A 12,791-nucleotide genomic window follows, 5' to 3' on the forward strand; every position below is an offset into this window, starting at 1 on the left:
GGCATCTTCAGGTACAGCAGGGAAGGATTCTGCCTGAATTCCTAAAGAGCTACTGTAAGTCAGCACAGAAAATGCTGAGTCAGATGGACCAATGGCCGGATAAGGAGTTCAGCGTCCCTGAAGGGCCTCCCCTTAAAAACAGGAAGGGGGGGAATTGGATGGGATGTGGTACCTTCTCATAATGTACCGTATGTGCCCCAGCAATGGAGTCAAGATTCTTCCATCCGCCTCTCAAAAATCTACGTGGCTGTATACAATTCCCAAGCATCACTGACTTGAAACAAATGTTGAAACAAACAAAAACAGCACAGGAGGCTTGTAATGTGCTATTTATTGTGAGCCTGTAAATGACTTCCAACTCTCTTGCGTTTTAGTTGGAATGCTGGAGCTATGTTTTCCTTTGGTTAGTGTAGCACATTTGTTCCTGTTTGTTTTGTATACTGTTCACTTGTTTGCTTCACACACACACAAAAATCGATCGGCTTCAAATATAAAGTCTGGAAATATGTTCAGGCCAATATCTCTTTTATGTTAGGACATTGTACATCCTAGTATTTCTACTTGGTTATCTAAAATATGTTACTTTGGAAAATACTGTTAATCTTAGAACTGCTGCTAAAACTGCCATAGCTAAATGGAGGGAGGGGAGCACATCTCCTTCTCTATCCGAATGGACTGAGGAAATTTGATCTATGATTCAGCTAACATCACTAAAGAATACATAGGAACCAGCCTAACAGATTTATGGAAAAAATGGCATCTTTCATAATGTTTTGGAACAGTAAGCTTAATGATATGCTGCTTTCAACCTGCTGCAACTTTACATTTCTTTACTCTCGGTTTCCTTTCTTTTCTTTGCTAATAAAAATAATTGTTAAATTCCAATAAAGACATTTATTTTGTTAAAGAAAGAAAAGAAACAGGACGAGAGCTCAGTGTGCCCCTTGCTATTTGGTGGCATGGCTTCCCTTGAACATCATTTCAATAGGAATGTCCTCATTTTCACCTGCTTTCCCAAGGGCTGCCTCCCCCCCTCCCCCCTCCCCCCAAGGGCCTCTAGAAGGAGCCGAGGCCACTGCTGGCCACACACCCACCTGAGAAGACCTTCCCGGAGCTGCCAGCAACTGTGGCCAAGTACTGGACCAGGTGCTGGCAATTGGTGGTCTTTCCGCTGCTGCTGCTCCCCAGCAGAACGATGGACTGGTCCTGGCGGCTCATGAGCATGTTACGGTAGGCGGCCTGGGCCACGGCGTAGATGTGGGGGGAAGTGTCCTCCTTGCGGCAGCCCTTGAACATGTGCATCACCTAGAGGAAGCAGCAGCATTAAGTGCGGCATCGGAGAGGCAGCAAATGGGCCAGGGGGAGAGGAGGTGCTAGGAAGATGAAAGCCCCAGAGAGAAGGGGGGAGAGCAAGTGAGAGAGAGGCTGTAGCTCAGTTATAGAGCATCTATTTGGAAGCAGAAGGTCCCAGGTTCAATCCCCAACAGCATGTCCAGTTAAAAAAGGGGGTCTTCTGTTCTTATTAGTCACTTTAACAAAAAATAAATAAACTCAAAGCTGCTTACAAAAATTATTATGAAACAAGGATATACATCCTAAAATATATGATTTTCACTACATATGGCAATTGTGGTTTTACTTTATTGTAAGCCACCACCATCGTCACCCCCCCCCAATAATGTATTTCAAGAGTGGGTAAATCTAAATAAGAAATAAATGATGGATTTAGGGATGCTACCCAGCTGTGCTGCTATCGTGCCATGTTATCAATCTGGTCTATTGATCAACACTAACCTGAAGTCGATTTTTAAATCTCTATTCTTTGAGCTTCCAATAAAAACGTGGTCTATAAATTTCAGTACACACAGACAAACAAACAGCATGAGTGACGCACTGCAGGGAAGATTCTCCTCAATACATCTGTGAGGAGTCAATCATTTTGTGGGGCAGCCCCTGCACTTTGGAACTCCTTGCCTATTGACATCAGGCAGGCACTCTCATTACAGTGTTTTAGGTGCCTAATAATGAACACTCTTTTGCTTCGGAAAGCCATTAAGTTACCCGCATCTGTTTTAAAGGTTCTATTGATTTTGCCTTTGTTGACGGTTCTATGCATATTTGTTTCAATGGGAACTATTTTACATGTTTTTAATTCACTTGAGGTTTCAGCTGTGTTCTCCTATCTTAGCCGTACACCGCTTGGAGAACTTTTTAAACTGCTCTGAGCAGGATTCTTTCCTCTTGGGAAAGCAGCATACAAACAAAGTGAGGAACAAGCAAACAAATGAATGAATGGGCGCCCGCTGCGCCAACCCGCTCCATCCTACCCAGCCGCAACACTCACCTTCTCAGAGTACATGGATGGAGAGCTGAGAGGGTTGATGACCACCATGTTGGGCCCAGCGTAGGTGTGAATGAGGTTCCCGCCATAGCGCTGGCGGAGCGTGTGCAGGACACTAGACTCATTGAGATACACAAGGCTGGCCAGGTCCTCCACGCGATCGCACGACGGCGGGTTGGCCTGGGCAGAGAGAGAGGGAATGTGGTTAACCTGGGCAGGACGGGGAGCCAATCCAGCTTTGGCTGCAGGTGAGACGCAGCTGATGCAGTCTCCACACCTACCTTTTCCACGTCGTCTTCGTCCACCTCGAGCTGAGCTCCATCATAGTCCAGTTTCACCTTGACTTTCCCCTCGGGCAGAAGGCCGGTGGCATCAGTCTTCAGCTGGCTTGCTGTGTGGGCAGGGAAGCAGGATGCAAGGGTCAGTTGTAGGAAAGGGACACAACACACACGGAGGGAAACCTCAAAGGTAATGCGATGCTGCCACCTAGTGGCCCAACCACACACAAAATGCTTTCAAGGACCTAAGATGTGCCCTGCTGGATCAGGCCAATGGCTCATCTAGTCCAGCATCCTGTTCTCACAGTGGTCAAACGGAGCACTCTCATTTCCTGCAGTCTCCAGAAACTGGCATTCAGAAGCATTGCTGCCTCCGGCCCAAGAAGCAAAGTGCAGCCCTTGCAGCTAGTAACCACTGATAACCTTCTAGAGCCTCCAATGAACTTGTCTATCCTCTTTTAAAGCCATCCAGGTGGGTGGCCATCTCTGCCTCTGTGGGAGCAAGTTCCATAGTTTAACTATGCACTGGCATGAAGGCAAACATGACATGAAGGCCGGCAACACCGTGTTGGGATCCCTTGCAGATCGTCACAGCGCCCGGAGACAGTCAGCTCCTGCATCCATAGCAGTGACCGGAGGAGGAGTGACCCCTGAGAGGAGCACAGAGAAAAGAAACACCCTGGTGCATCTGTAGCAGCAGCACCAGATGCCTTTCCTCTGCCTCAGCTGCAACAAAACATGCCTCTCCCGTACCGGTCTCTACAGCCACAGTAGGCGCTGTAACATTCCAACAGTTTGACTTCACCCCCTGCATTGTCTCCCAAAACTGACGTATGCCAACAACAGCAGCGTGAAGAATGACATTTCAAAAAATCTGTCCTGAATCTTCCAACATTTAGCTTCATTGGATGTCCATGAGTATTTTGAGAGGGGGATGAAAAATTCTTCCACTTCGGAATCCACTCCCCCCCCCCCCCAGCGCACTCAATTTCCCAAGCTAGTAGCCATCAAAATATCCAGAGGCAATCAACTTAGGTCCATTTGTACTGGGTGGTGTGTGTGTGTGTGTGTGTGTGTGTGTGTACGCACACACTCTTCCCCTTCTCCCCCTTCAGTTACCTGCTGCTTTCATTGAGCAGCAACCCACAGTTCTACTATTTTGAAATAGAATTTCCCTTCGTTCCTCTCTGTGCTATTTATATTATCCTCCAGCACACGGCCCCTTCAACGAACACCTCACCCCAGCCCCACATTGCTGGTGGGAACTGGGGGTAGCTGGGGACAGGATGCCTCTCTGGAAGGTTGAGCCCAAGTCATGAAAAGGAACCCCACCACCTTCATGACTGACCCCCACTTACCTAAGGAGAAGCCATCCTTGTGGACCAGCCACACTTTATCTGTCTCATACCAGGCCTCCTCGGCTGCAATTTGTTCCTCCGTCTTGGCCTGTGGGGATGGGGAGGTGGGGGGACAAGAAACAACTGGAGTCACTACACAGCCCCTCAGACAGAACAGGGGGGTGGGGGGTTCTGCCCACTTCAGCCCAGCTCCATTTAGGCTGCATACATACTGTTCATTTAAAGCACACAGCATTCCCCCAATGAATCCTGGGAAATGAAGTTTACCTGTCACAGGACTACAGCTCCCAGGATCCTTTTAGGGAAGCTGTGTGTTTTAAATGCATGGTGTGTGCACAGCCTTCCTCATAGAACTTCCCTGCTCATATCTTGCACTTTGCACAGGCCCACTTGCTCTCCTGCCTGATGCACAGAACCCACAAGACTCCCCCTCCCTCAGACGTGTCACAACCAGAACCGTCACCATCACCACTACCAAAGCTCAACTCTGATCAGGCTGGCTGGGTTCAACCTCCAGAGGGTTTAAATGTGCAGGGGGCCCCCTCCCCAAAGCGAGCAAGGCAGCTCCATGAAAAGAGCAAAGAGCATGCAGCATGCGGCACTGCCCCCTCCCAAAACTGACACACGCACACACACAATCCAAATTCCAGAGATGCAGACAGAACAAGGCGAGGAGAAGGGTGGATGGAGCATGCAAAAAAAAAAAAAACCAGCTTGAAATGGACGAAGCAAACAAGGGAGCCCTTTACATGGGGAACCTTTGGCTTTCCAGATGCTGCAGAAGCACAACTCCCATCAGCCCCAGCAAGCATGGCCAAAGGCCAGGGATGGAGAGAGTTGTACTTCAGCAATAATAGGAGGGAACCAGGTTGGGGAAAGGCTGGCCTGCGGTCACAGGCCCTGGCAGCTGGGAGAGTTGGGGAAGCAACAACTGGAGGGTCATCTCATTGCGTGGGGTTGGGAGGGGGAAAACCATCCAAGAATTAATTTTGTTGGGGTAGTGAAGCAGAACAGGGTCACCTGTTCAAATCCCAGAAAAACCTGAAAGTTCACTGGGTGGGCTCTTTCAACCTGCTTTATGGAGCTACTGCAAGAATGGAGATAGGGATGAGGATGAAAAGGATGAAGATGACAACATGTGCCTCACCCACAATCCCTGGAAAGGTACATCATTATATCTGTAATGGCTTCCCTTGATCCAGAGACCATCTATGGAGGACGGACTCCCCTTCATGGAACCACACACAAATCACCCACACCAAGCACAACCCTTCCCCTCCCGCAAGCTTCAAGCCACAGACGCCCACAAGCAACAAGAGTTGTGAATGGAGCAGCCAAACCTGCGGCCGAGAGACAGCAGAGGCCAACCCAAAAGCAGCTGCTGAGGCATCGTCCGCCTGACCCTGTGGGAGCTGACAGGAAGGGAAGCAATGTGGGCCAGGTTAATCTCTCTCTGGGTGCCCGCCTCCAGGAGAGATTGGGGTGGGTGGGTGGGGGAACCAGTAGCACCATACTACCTCCATCCCACCCCCTACCCCACAAAAAGGGAAGACGTGGCTCTGTAGTCTCCCTGTCTGTCATGCTATTAGCCCTACCATGAGAAAAGGGAAACTAAGGCATGGAGGGGGGGGAGTCTACTTGGAAACATATGGAGAGAGCAGGTTCCTTGCAGCAATGAAGGCCGCAGCCTGCTCCGTCCTGAGCCAGCCTTCCAAACCCTCAGGGATAGCTGCCCCCAAGTGCAAGGGTGCCACCCCAATGGACCAAATGCGTGCACCTTTGTAACATCATAATAATACCGTAGTCAGGCAGGAGACTGAGTGTGGGTTCCGAGACACAGGCCATTCACAGAAAGTTGCCTTATACTGACTCCGACCCACTGGCCTATCTAGCTCAGTATTGCCTAGCAGCCTCTCACCAGGACTTCAGGTAGGGCATCTCTCAGCCCTACCTGGAGATGCTGGCTTCTGCATAAAAAAGTGGGCACCCTGCACCACAGAGCTACAAGCCTTCCCCCAACTTTTGTTAGTCACTACGGTTAAAACAGAAGCCCCATGTTTGAATCCACTGGACACTGCTGCCACCCGCCCTTCAGTGCCAGATCCTGAAAAGAAACAACACAGGGTATTCCTTGCCTTCGTATTCTGCTTGTGAGTGCCCAGAGGCACCTGGAAAACAGAACGCTGAGCCTTCCAGCTCACCTGCATGGTCCTGGTCTCTGCTCTTCCCCTTTGGTCCTTATCCCCCCCCAAATAGTCCACCTGTAGGCAATTTTCCTCCCTGCTGGCCTTTCCTCTTTTGTTTGTCTCCCTTTCCATTGAGAGGTAGTTTGATAAGCTCCTTGGGGCAGAGACCCACAGGCTGCTCTGCAGAAGCGCTGCCTACATGTGCTGCTGGCAAGGTAATACAAACAGCAGGCAGTATGAAAGTAGAGAAAGGTTGTTGCTAATGACTCTTGGGGGCTAAGAAACGATCATCAAGTAGAGACTGAGTCTTCCCCACCCACCCACTGACTTTCAGGCCAGGCCAGACCAATCACTGATCCCTGGGGGTTTTCCTCCTTACCCTGCAGAATAACAGCTGGGCTCTCCACCACCACCACCCCAACCCTCACTTGTGTCACCCAGAGCTCTCTGTCCCATTTCCACGGTAAAGCAACTCACCAGGGCTCTCAGCTGGGGCCTGGATTGATCCGTCAGGGGAAGGGGAAGGATCCAGACAGTGTCGTTTTTGGATGCTGAAAGCAGGCGTTCTTTAGCCCCTTCTGAAGCGGCCCTACTTCCCGTGATGCCAGCAATAGCTTTGGCGTGTGACATGGAGGCTTCCACTCCTCCCCCCCCCACTGCCCTCTCCCTCCCTCCCCAACGCCCGCCCAGCCGTGTGCAAACAAGCCATCTCTCTCTTGTCTAGCATGATGGACAGGGGAGGCCCAGGCCGGATGCCAAGAGGTGAATAAAGCCTTACACTCCAGCACGTGGCGCGAGCACACACATCAACCCAGAGGCAGACGGGAGATAGAAGGGGGTCCTCCGGTGCGCTGGGGTACAGTACCTGGGGCAGTGCAGCCGTGGTGGTCGCAGGCTCCTGCTAACCCAGCAAAGGCAAGAATGGAGAGAAAAAGACAGAGAGAGAGAGAGGTAAGCTGTAAGGTCAAGGGACCGGCAGTGAAGAGGAGAAGGGTGTCTCACCCACAAGCACCCACTGAGGAGAAAGAACAGCAGCAAAAGGAAAGACAGAGGCAGCAGAAAAATCCTCAGCAAGTCTTCTGTGGCCTCCGAAGCAGCTCACTTTGCCCAAGACCCACCCAACAGTCTTGGAGATCAGCAAGGCAGGACCACTGGAACCTAAGCATCATGGCAAAACTGGACACTCTAGGTGGAGCTGTCTTGCCAACCGCTCCTCACGTCAGTAGTGGCTAAGAGTGTTGGACCAGGACCTGGTAGAGAACAGAGTTCAAATCCCCCATTCGATCATGAAGCTCCCTGGTTGACCTTGGGGGCCAGTTACTGCCTCTCTGCCTAACCTACCTCATAGGGTTGTTGTGGGGATTGAAGGAGGGGAAGAATGGCATATGCCACCTTGAACTCCTTGGAGAAAAAGGTGAGATATAAATGTGAATCAATAAATATTGGTCTGGACTAGGGGGGTGGGGAAACCTTGACCACTGCCTAGGCCCTAGGTAGTCAATGCTGGTGTCCGTAATGCAAATGCAACATTTAAAGCTAACCAGGCAAAGTTATTACAAATATTTAATAAATTTCTATACCACCCTTCATTCAAGGATCACACGGTGGCTTACCATTTAAAACCACAAAATACATATACCATAGTAAAAACCAAAACAATATTCCCCACCACCACCACATACACTTTTTTTAAAGACCATAAATTGTTTAATTAGCCAAAGGCCTGGGAGAAGAAGAATGTTTTTGTCTAGCACCTAAAAATATGTAATGAAGGCAGTTAGGTATTCAGCTTGGGGGCTAGTGGCCACAATCCCAAAGCCAGCCAGGTTCTGCCCCTCATTCTCCAGGGGGTGGAGTTTTTGAAATCAAAAGCTGGCAACCCTAAGAGGCAGCTGCAGCCAGGAGATGGCTTTCCCCAGGTGGGCCAACACTGCAAGAGTACGAGCAGAAATGGACCGTGCCACCTTAGCTGCTCATTAGAGCTTCTCTGAGCCACCTGACCAATCCAGTGTCTGCCTTATGATAATATATACCCAGTTCTGGCCCTATCCTTCAAACCTCCTCCTGCCAGGCCAGAGGCCATACTTTAAGAGTGCTGAGAATCAGGTACCGTTTGCCCAGGTTAGGTTCATGCTGCATGGGGTGAGGGTACAAAACTCTGATCGCAAAGACCCTCTGAACACAAACATGAAAGCCTTTGAATGCCAAAATCATGTGCTCTATTGTGTTAGTAACACAGTGGCCTACATTTTTGTACAAATCTATGCCTGTCAAGGTAGGTGTGTATCAATTTAAGTTAAGGAGGACACTTCAGACACAACAGAAAAAAAAATTTCCCCTGAGAGAAATCTGGGAGGTGCCTCTCTGCATCCAGAGGTAGGAAGATCTCAGAATGATCTGCAGTAGATCAGCAAGGATTTCTGACTGCCAAAGGTTTAGCAATAGAAGCAACGGAATGATTCCCACCCCGCTTTCCCAATGCCACCCAAAATGATAGGGATTAAAAGAATATCAGGGTAGCCTGGAAATGATTTTTGGTCAGAAGCGCTGTGAGTTGAGTTGAGTTGTGGTGGTACTCAAAAACAAACTGATAGGCTAGGAGCTCTTTTGCACCTGGCTCCAGTTGGTGGATCGCAGAGTCCTAGTAAAAGAAGGAAGTTCATCCCGCAAGCCTGAATTCTGCGCACCCCTACCCGATGTGGTAACAGACACCTGTGTGGTGAGCCTCTTTGGTAGCCAGGGACTTTGCATAAACACACATATTCACTGCACACCCACACACACCCGCCAGGTTCCTCCCTGCCCCCAGAACACAGGCCTTCAGCAACGGCACAACAGCAACATCAATGCACACGGGGGGCGGAGGGTGGCACTGCATGCACCTCCAGCTCAAGACACACCTGCTGGGTGGTTCCCTCTCCAGGACTCGGGGAAGGCGGAGACTTCTCTGCTGGCTTTGCTGTTTGGGGCTTCTCCTTGGAAGGAGTCTAGATGACAGAGGTCATAATAACTGCGTTTAAGGAACCCAGTGATGCATGCTTACACACACACACACACACACACACCTTATGAGTCATGTGGATGCAATAAAGCTCAGGGTAGATTGAAGGCAGGCATAACAAGTGGGATTTTTGTAAATTGCTTAGAGGTTCTATTTACAATCAGGCAGTATATAAATGTTGTTAAACAAAAAAAACCAAGGAGTGGAGTCACTCTGGGCCCATCTTCACTGAACACATTTAATTCAAATGTTCATTCTAGGGTTAAATTTAGCAGGGGTGCTGATGGTGGATCAGGTCGGTGGCCCATCTAGTCCAGTGGTCAACCTGATGCCCCAGTGGGAAACCGGCACTCCAGGATTCAAGCACTCTCTCCCCTCCTGTGGTTTCCAGCAATTGATATTAATGCCTTCAACTGTGGAGGCAGAACACAGCCACGCTATGGCTTCTCCACTCCTGTCTCCTCAATGAATGGAAAAAGCACTACAGCTTTAAAATGCTGGAAAGCTCCACTTTTCAACCCAAATTTTGCAACCTGAATACTGATATTTATACACTCTGATTTAATCTGCTTAGTTCCCCCCCCCCCCGAGGGGAAGAAACTATTAAAGACCCTCCACAGACAGCTTACAAACCCTGCTCAGCTATCCTCCAGTTTATGAATGTCCCCCTAGAATCACCTGCTCATGTTCAGGCTCCTCTTTGCAACTCTAAGAGATAGAAATGAGTTTCATGTGTGCTTGAAATGAAGGCGAAGAGTCTCATAGCTACTCAGCATGGTCAAAGAGGCACATGGGCTATTAAGCACACTAATCGGAAGCTGCCCTGAGAAAGGACCAAAACAGTTTCCTGGAGCTACACAGGGTGGGTTAAGGAGAGAGCACAACACACTCCCCAAGAGAAAGAAGGGCCTTGCTGTGGCAGCACTAGCAGCACACTCCATGCATTGAGGACCCCCTCCAAACTCTGTCAGCCAAAGTTGATTGCCCACCCTGCCCAGGTGAGAAACACAAAGGCACTCTGCACATGCTCAGATGCTGGTCTCGTGCGCCCGCCAAGCTGTGTTGCTCATGCACTAGTACCTTATTCACAGTGGTGGCTTTCTGTGTTGCCAGCTTCGCTGGAGCCGCAGGAAGCCCCTTTGGCTCCTGATTTCCCTTTGCGTCCGTGGCCTTCCCTTCCGCGAGAGGCGGGGTCTTTGTCTTCTCTGGGGGCTTCTTCTCCTCCTCTTTCTTCTCTGGCAGCTTGGCACGGGGCCGATGCTCTCTGGTCCTGCCTCTCGACATTAGGCTCTTGAGCCCCACCGAGAGGTCATCTTTGGGGGCTGCCTCCTTGGGCTCAGACTTCAAGGAAGAGGGTGGCCGAGGGGATGGAGAGAGCACCCTTGCAGGCCCTGGAGAGAGCACCCTTGCAGGCCCTGGGGAAAGCACCCTTGCAGGCGAGGGCTGGACCTTTGCAGCAGGCTTCTCCTCCTTCTTGCTTGGCTCCGTGGACTTGACATCTCGTCCCGGCTCCTTGGAGCCCCCAGAATCCTCCCCTGGAAGCACTTTCCGCACCACCTTTCGCACCACCCTCACTACTCTCTTGCGGGAGAGGCCCTGTGCATCGTCAGCAGGTGCCTCGGGCTGAGTCGAGGAGCCAGTTCCTTGGGACCCCTCCAGGCCGTTCATGGCTTGGCCGGGAGGGCAGGAATGCTGGGTGTCTCCGTTGAGCAGCGGCTCTGGGCTCTTCACGCTCCCAGGCTGCTCTGGGGGCTCTGGGCTCTTCACTCTCCCAGGGCGTTCTGGGGGCTCTGGGCTGCGGGGGTTCCGGGGGTCTTCCTTTCCTCCACTCTGGGCATCCAACTATAGTTGCAGATACATGAAGATGTTGTGAGGAGAGCAGGCCCCCAAACAATGCCGTGGTAAGGCAGCAGCGACCAGCCAGGCGCTGTGCTGGAGGGACCAAGTCCAGCCTTCCCACTCCTCCTCCCCACTCAAGGGTTTGCATTCACACAACAAGGAAGAAGCTGCCTTCCCCAGATTTCCCAAGCAGAGAATCCAATGGGATCCCTGATTCCGTCCCAATGCCCATCCAGAGGGTTAGTTTGGCTTCTGACATGCAAAAAGGCCAGGAAAAGTTTGTGTGATTGGGGAGTGGAGTGGGCGGAATAGAGTGCTAATCACAACGAACAGCTGCAAATAAGCAACTGGCTGAGCTGGAGGAAGAGGGCACAGGTGGGGTTCTGGAAGCGAAACGAACATGCCGCCAAAAGGAACGGAAGAGAAATCTACTGCAAACGGATTTATACACAGCATAGAGTGGCTACAACCCAACTCATCTTTGCTTGTGTTAGCATCGCCTCTGGTATACAGAGCGCCCACTTATGTCCAAGCCACTCGTGCATTAAGAAAAACCCTGACTAATACACCAAATTATATGGAAAAAAATGCATGGACAGCACGTATGGAAGAGTCAAGCCCCTTCCTATGCTAGCTCTCAGAGTCTTTTTGCTCCAACCTCAGAGGTTTGGGGGAAGGCGGCAGGGTTAGGCCCACCAACGATAAAAGCTTGAGCTTCCGTAGCTCAGTGGTAGAGCATCTGCTTTGCATGCAGAAGGTCCCAGGTTCAATCCCCAGTGGCATCTCTAGGCATCTAGAAGAGTTCCCTGCCTGAAACCCTGGAGAACTGCGGCCAGTCAGTGTAGACCAACTTTCTTCAACCATGGGTCACCAAGTTGTTGCTGGACTAGCTTCCTATGTTCTAGAGCAGGCATCCCCAAACTTCGGCCCTCCAGATGTTTTGGATTACAATTCCCATCTTCCCCGACCACTGGTCCTGTTAGCTAGGGATCATGGGAGTTGTAGGCCAAAACATCTGGAGGGCCGCAGTTTGGGGATGCCTGTTCTAGAGCAAGGTTTCCCAAACTTGGGTCTCCAGCTGGTTTTGGACTATAGTTCCCATCATCCCTGACCACTGGTCCTGCTAAGGATGATGGTAGTTGTGGTCCAAAAACAGCTGGCGACCCAAGTTTAGGAAACCCTGTTCTAGAGGAAAGGTTACTTCCAAAGGGCATTCCCAGGAATGAGAAATAACTGATTCCCCCTCCCACATCCCTGCAGAGCCCTCTACCCACAAGTTCTTTTCATAAAGCATCCATCCAGGCAGCTAAGACTTTGCAGACTCATCTCAACCCACAGTGTAGCAGCAGCATAGACCAAAGCTCTGCAGTGAGACTGGATGGAGACAAAAATACAAGGAGTCAGCTTCCCGGGATAAACTCACCTTGGGGGTTGGGGAGGGGAGGGGAAACCCTACCCTTCAGGCCCCAGCCTAAAAAGAGAAGTGGATCAGGAAAAAGGTGGCATTTTTAAAGAAAGCAGTGGGGAAAGCGCCAGTCAGGGCTGTTCCTCTCCAGATGCCCTTCCTTAAAGAGATTTCTTTCAAGCCAAAAAGCAGCCACTGCATCAATTCTGTGCTCTCCTGAACAGCGCGGGTCTTGTTGTTCTTGGAAGAGCTTCTGCCGAGGGGGTGAAGGCAACACTCAGCAGCCCCAAGATGAGAAAGGAGAGCTGCAGCAGCAGCAGAAGGGGAAGGAGAGAGAGAGAGAGAGAGAGAGAGAGAGAGAGAGAGAGAGAGAGAGAGAGAGA

At 50.6% G+C, this 12,791-nt stretch overlaps 1 protein-coding gene across 11 annotated transcripts in view; it reads right to left on the reverse strand.

Moving 5' to 3' along the window:
* Positions 1 to 12,791, reverse strand: part of MYO18A (myosin XVIIIA) — a 149,584-nt gene that overhangs the window by 81,199 nt on the left and 55,594 nt on the right. For 5 of the 11 annotated variants that reach the window (XM_060268635.1, XM_060268634.1, XM_060268631.1 and 2 more), the window contains exons 4-10: positions 10,245 to 11,006; positions 9,064 to 9,150; positions 7,029 to 7,064; positions 3,978 to 4,065; positions 2,623 to 2,732; positions 2,345 to 2,521; positions 1,095 to 1,305 (exon numbers count right to left, since the gene is read on the reverse strand). In XM_060268635.1, coding sequence (XP_060124618.1) covers positions 1,095 to 1,305; positions 2,345 to 2,521; positions 2,623 to 2,732; positions 3,978 to 4,065; positions 7,029 to 7,064; positions 9,064 to 9,150; positions 10,245 to 11,006 — 1,471 coding nt within the window. Of the gene's footprint in view, positions 1 to 1,094; positions 1,306 to 2,344; positions 2,522 to 2,622; positions 2,733 to 3,977; positions 4,066 to 6,640; positions 6,813 to 7,028; positions 7,065 to 9,063; positions 9,151 to 10,244; positions 11,007 to 12,791 lie in introns of those variants that run through there. The other 6 variants (XM_035139745.2, XM_035139744.2, XM_035139736.2 and 3 more) reach the window with 4 other exon arrangements.

This window comes from Zootoca vivipara, chromosome 15 (assembly GCF_963506605.1).
Source record: "Zootoca vivipara chromosome 15, rZooViv1.1, whole genome shotgun sequence".
Classification (NCBI taxonomy): domain Eukaryota; kingdom Metazoa; phylum Chordata; class Lepidosauria; order Squamata; family Lacertidae; genus Zootoca; species Zootoca vivipara.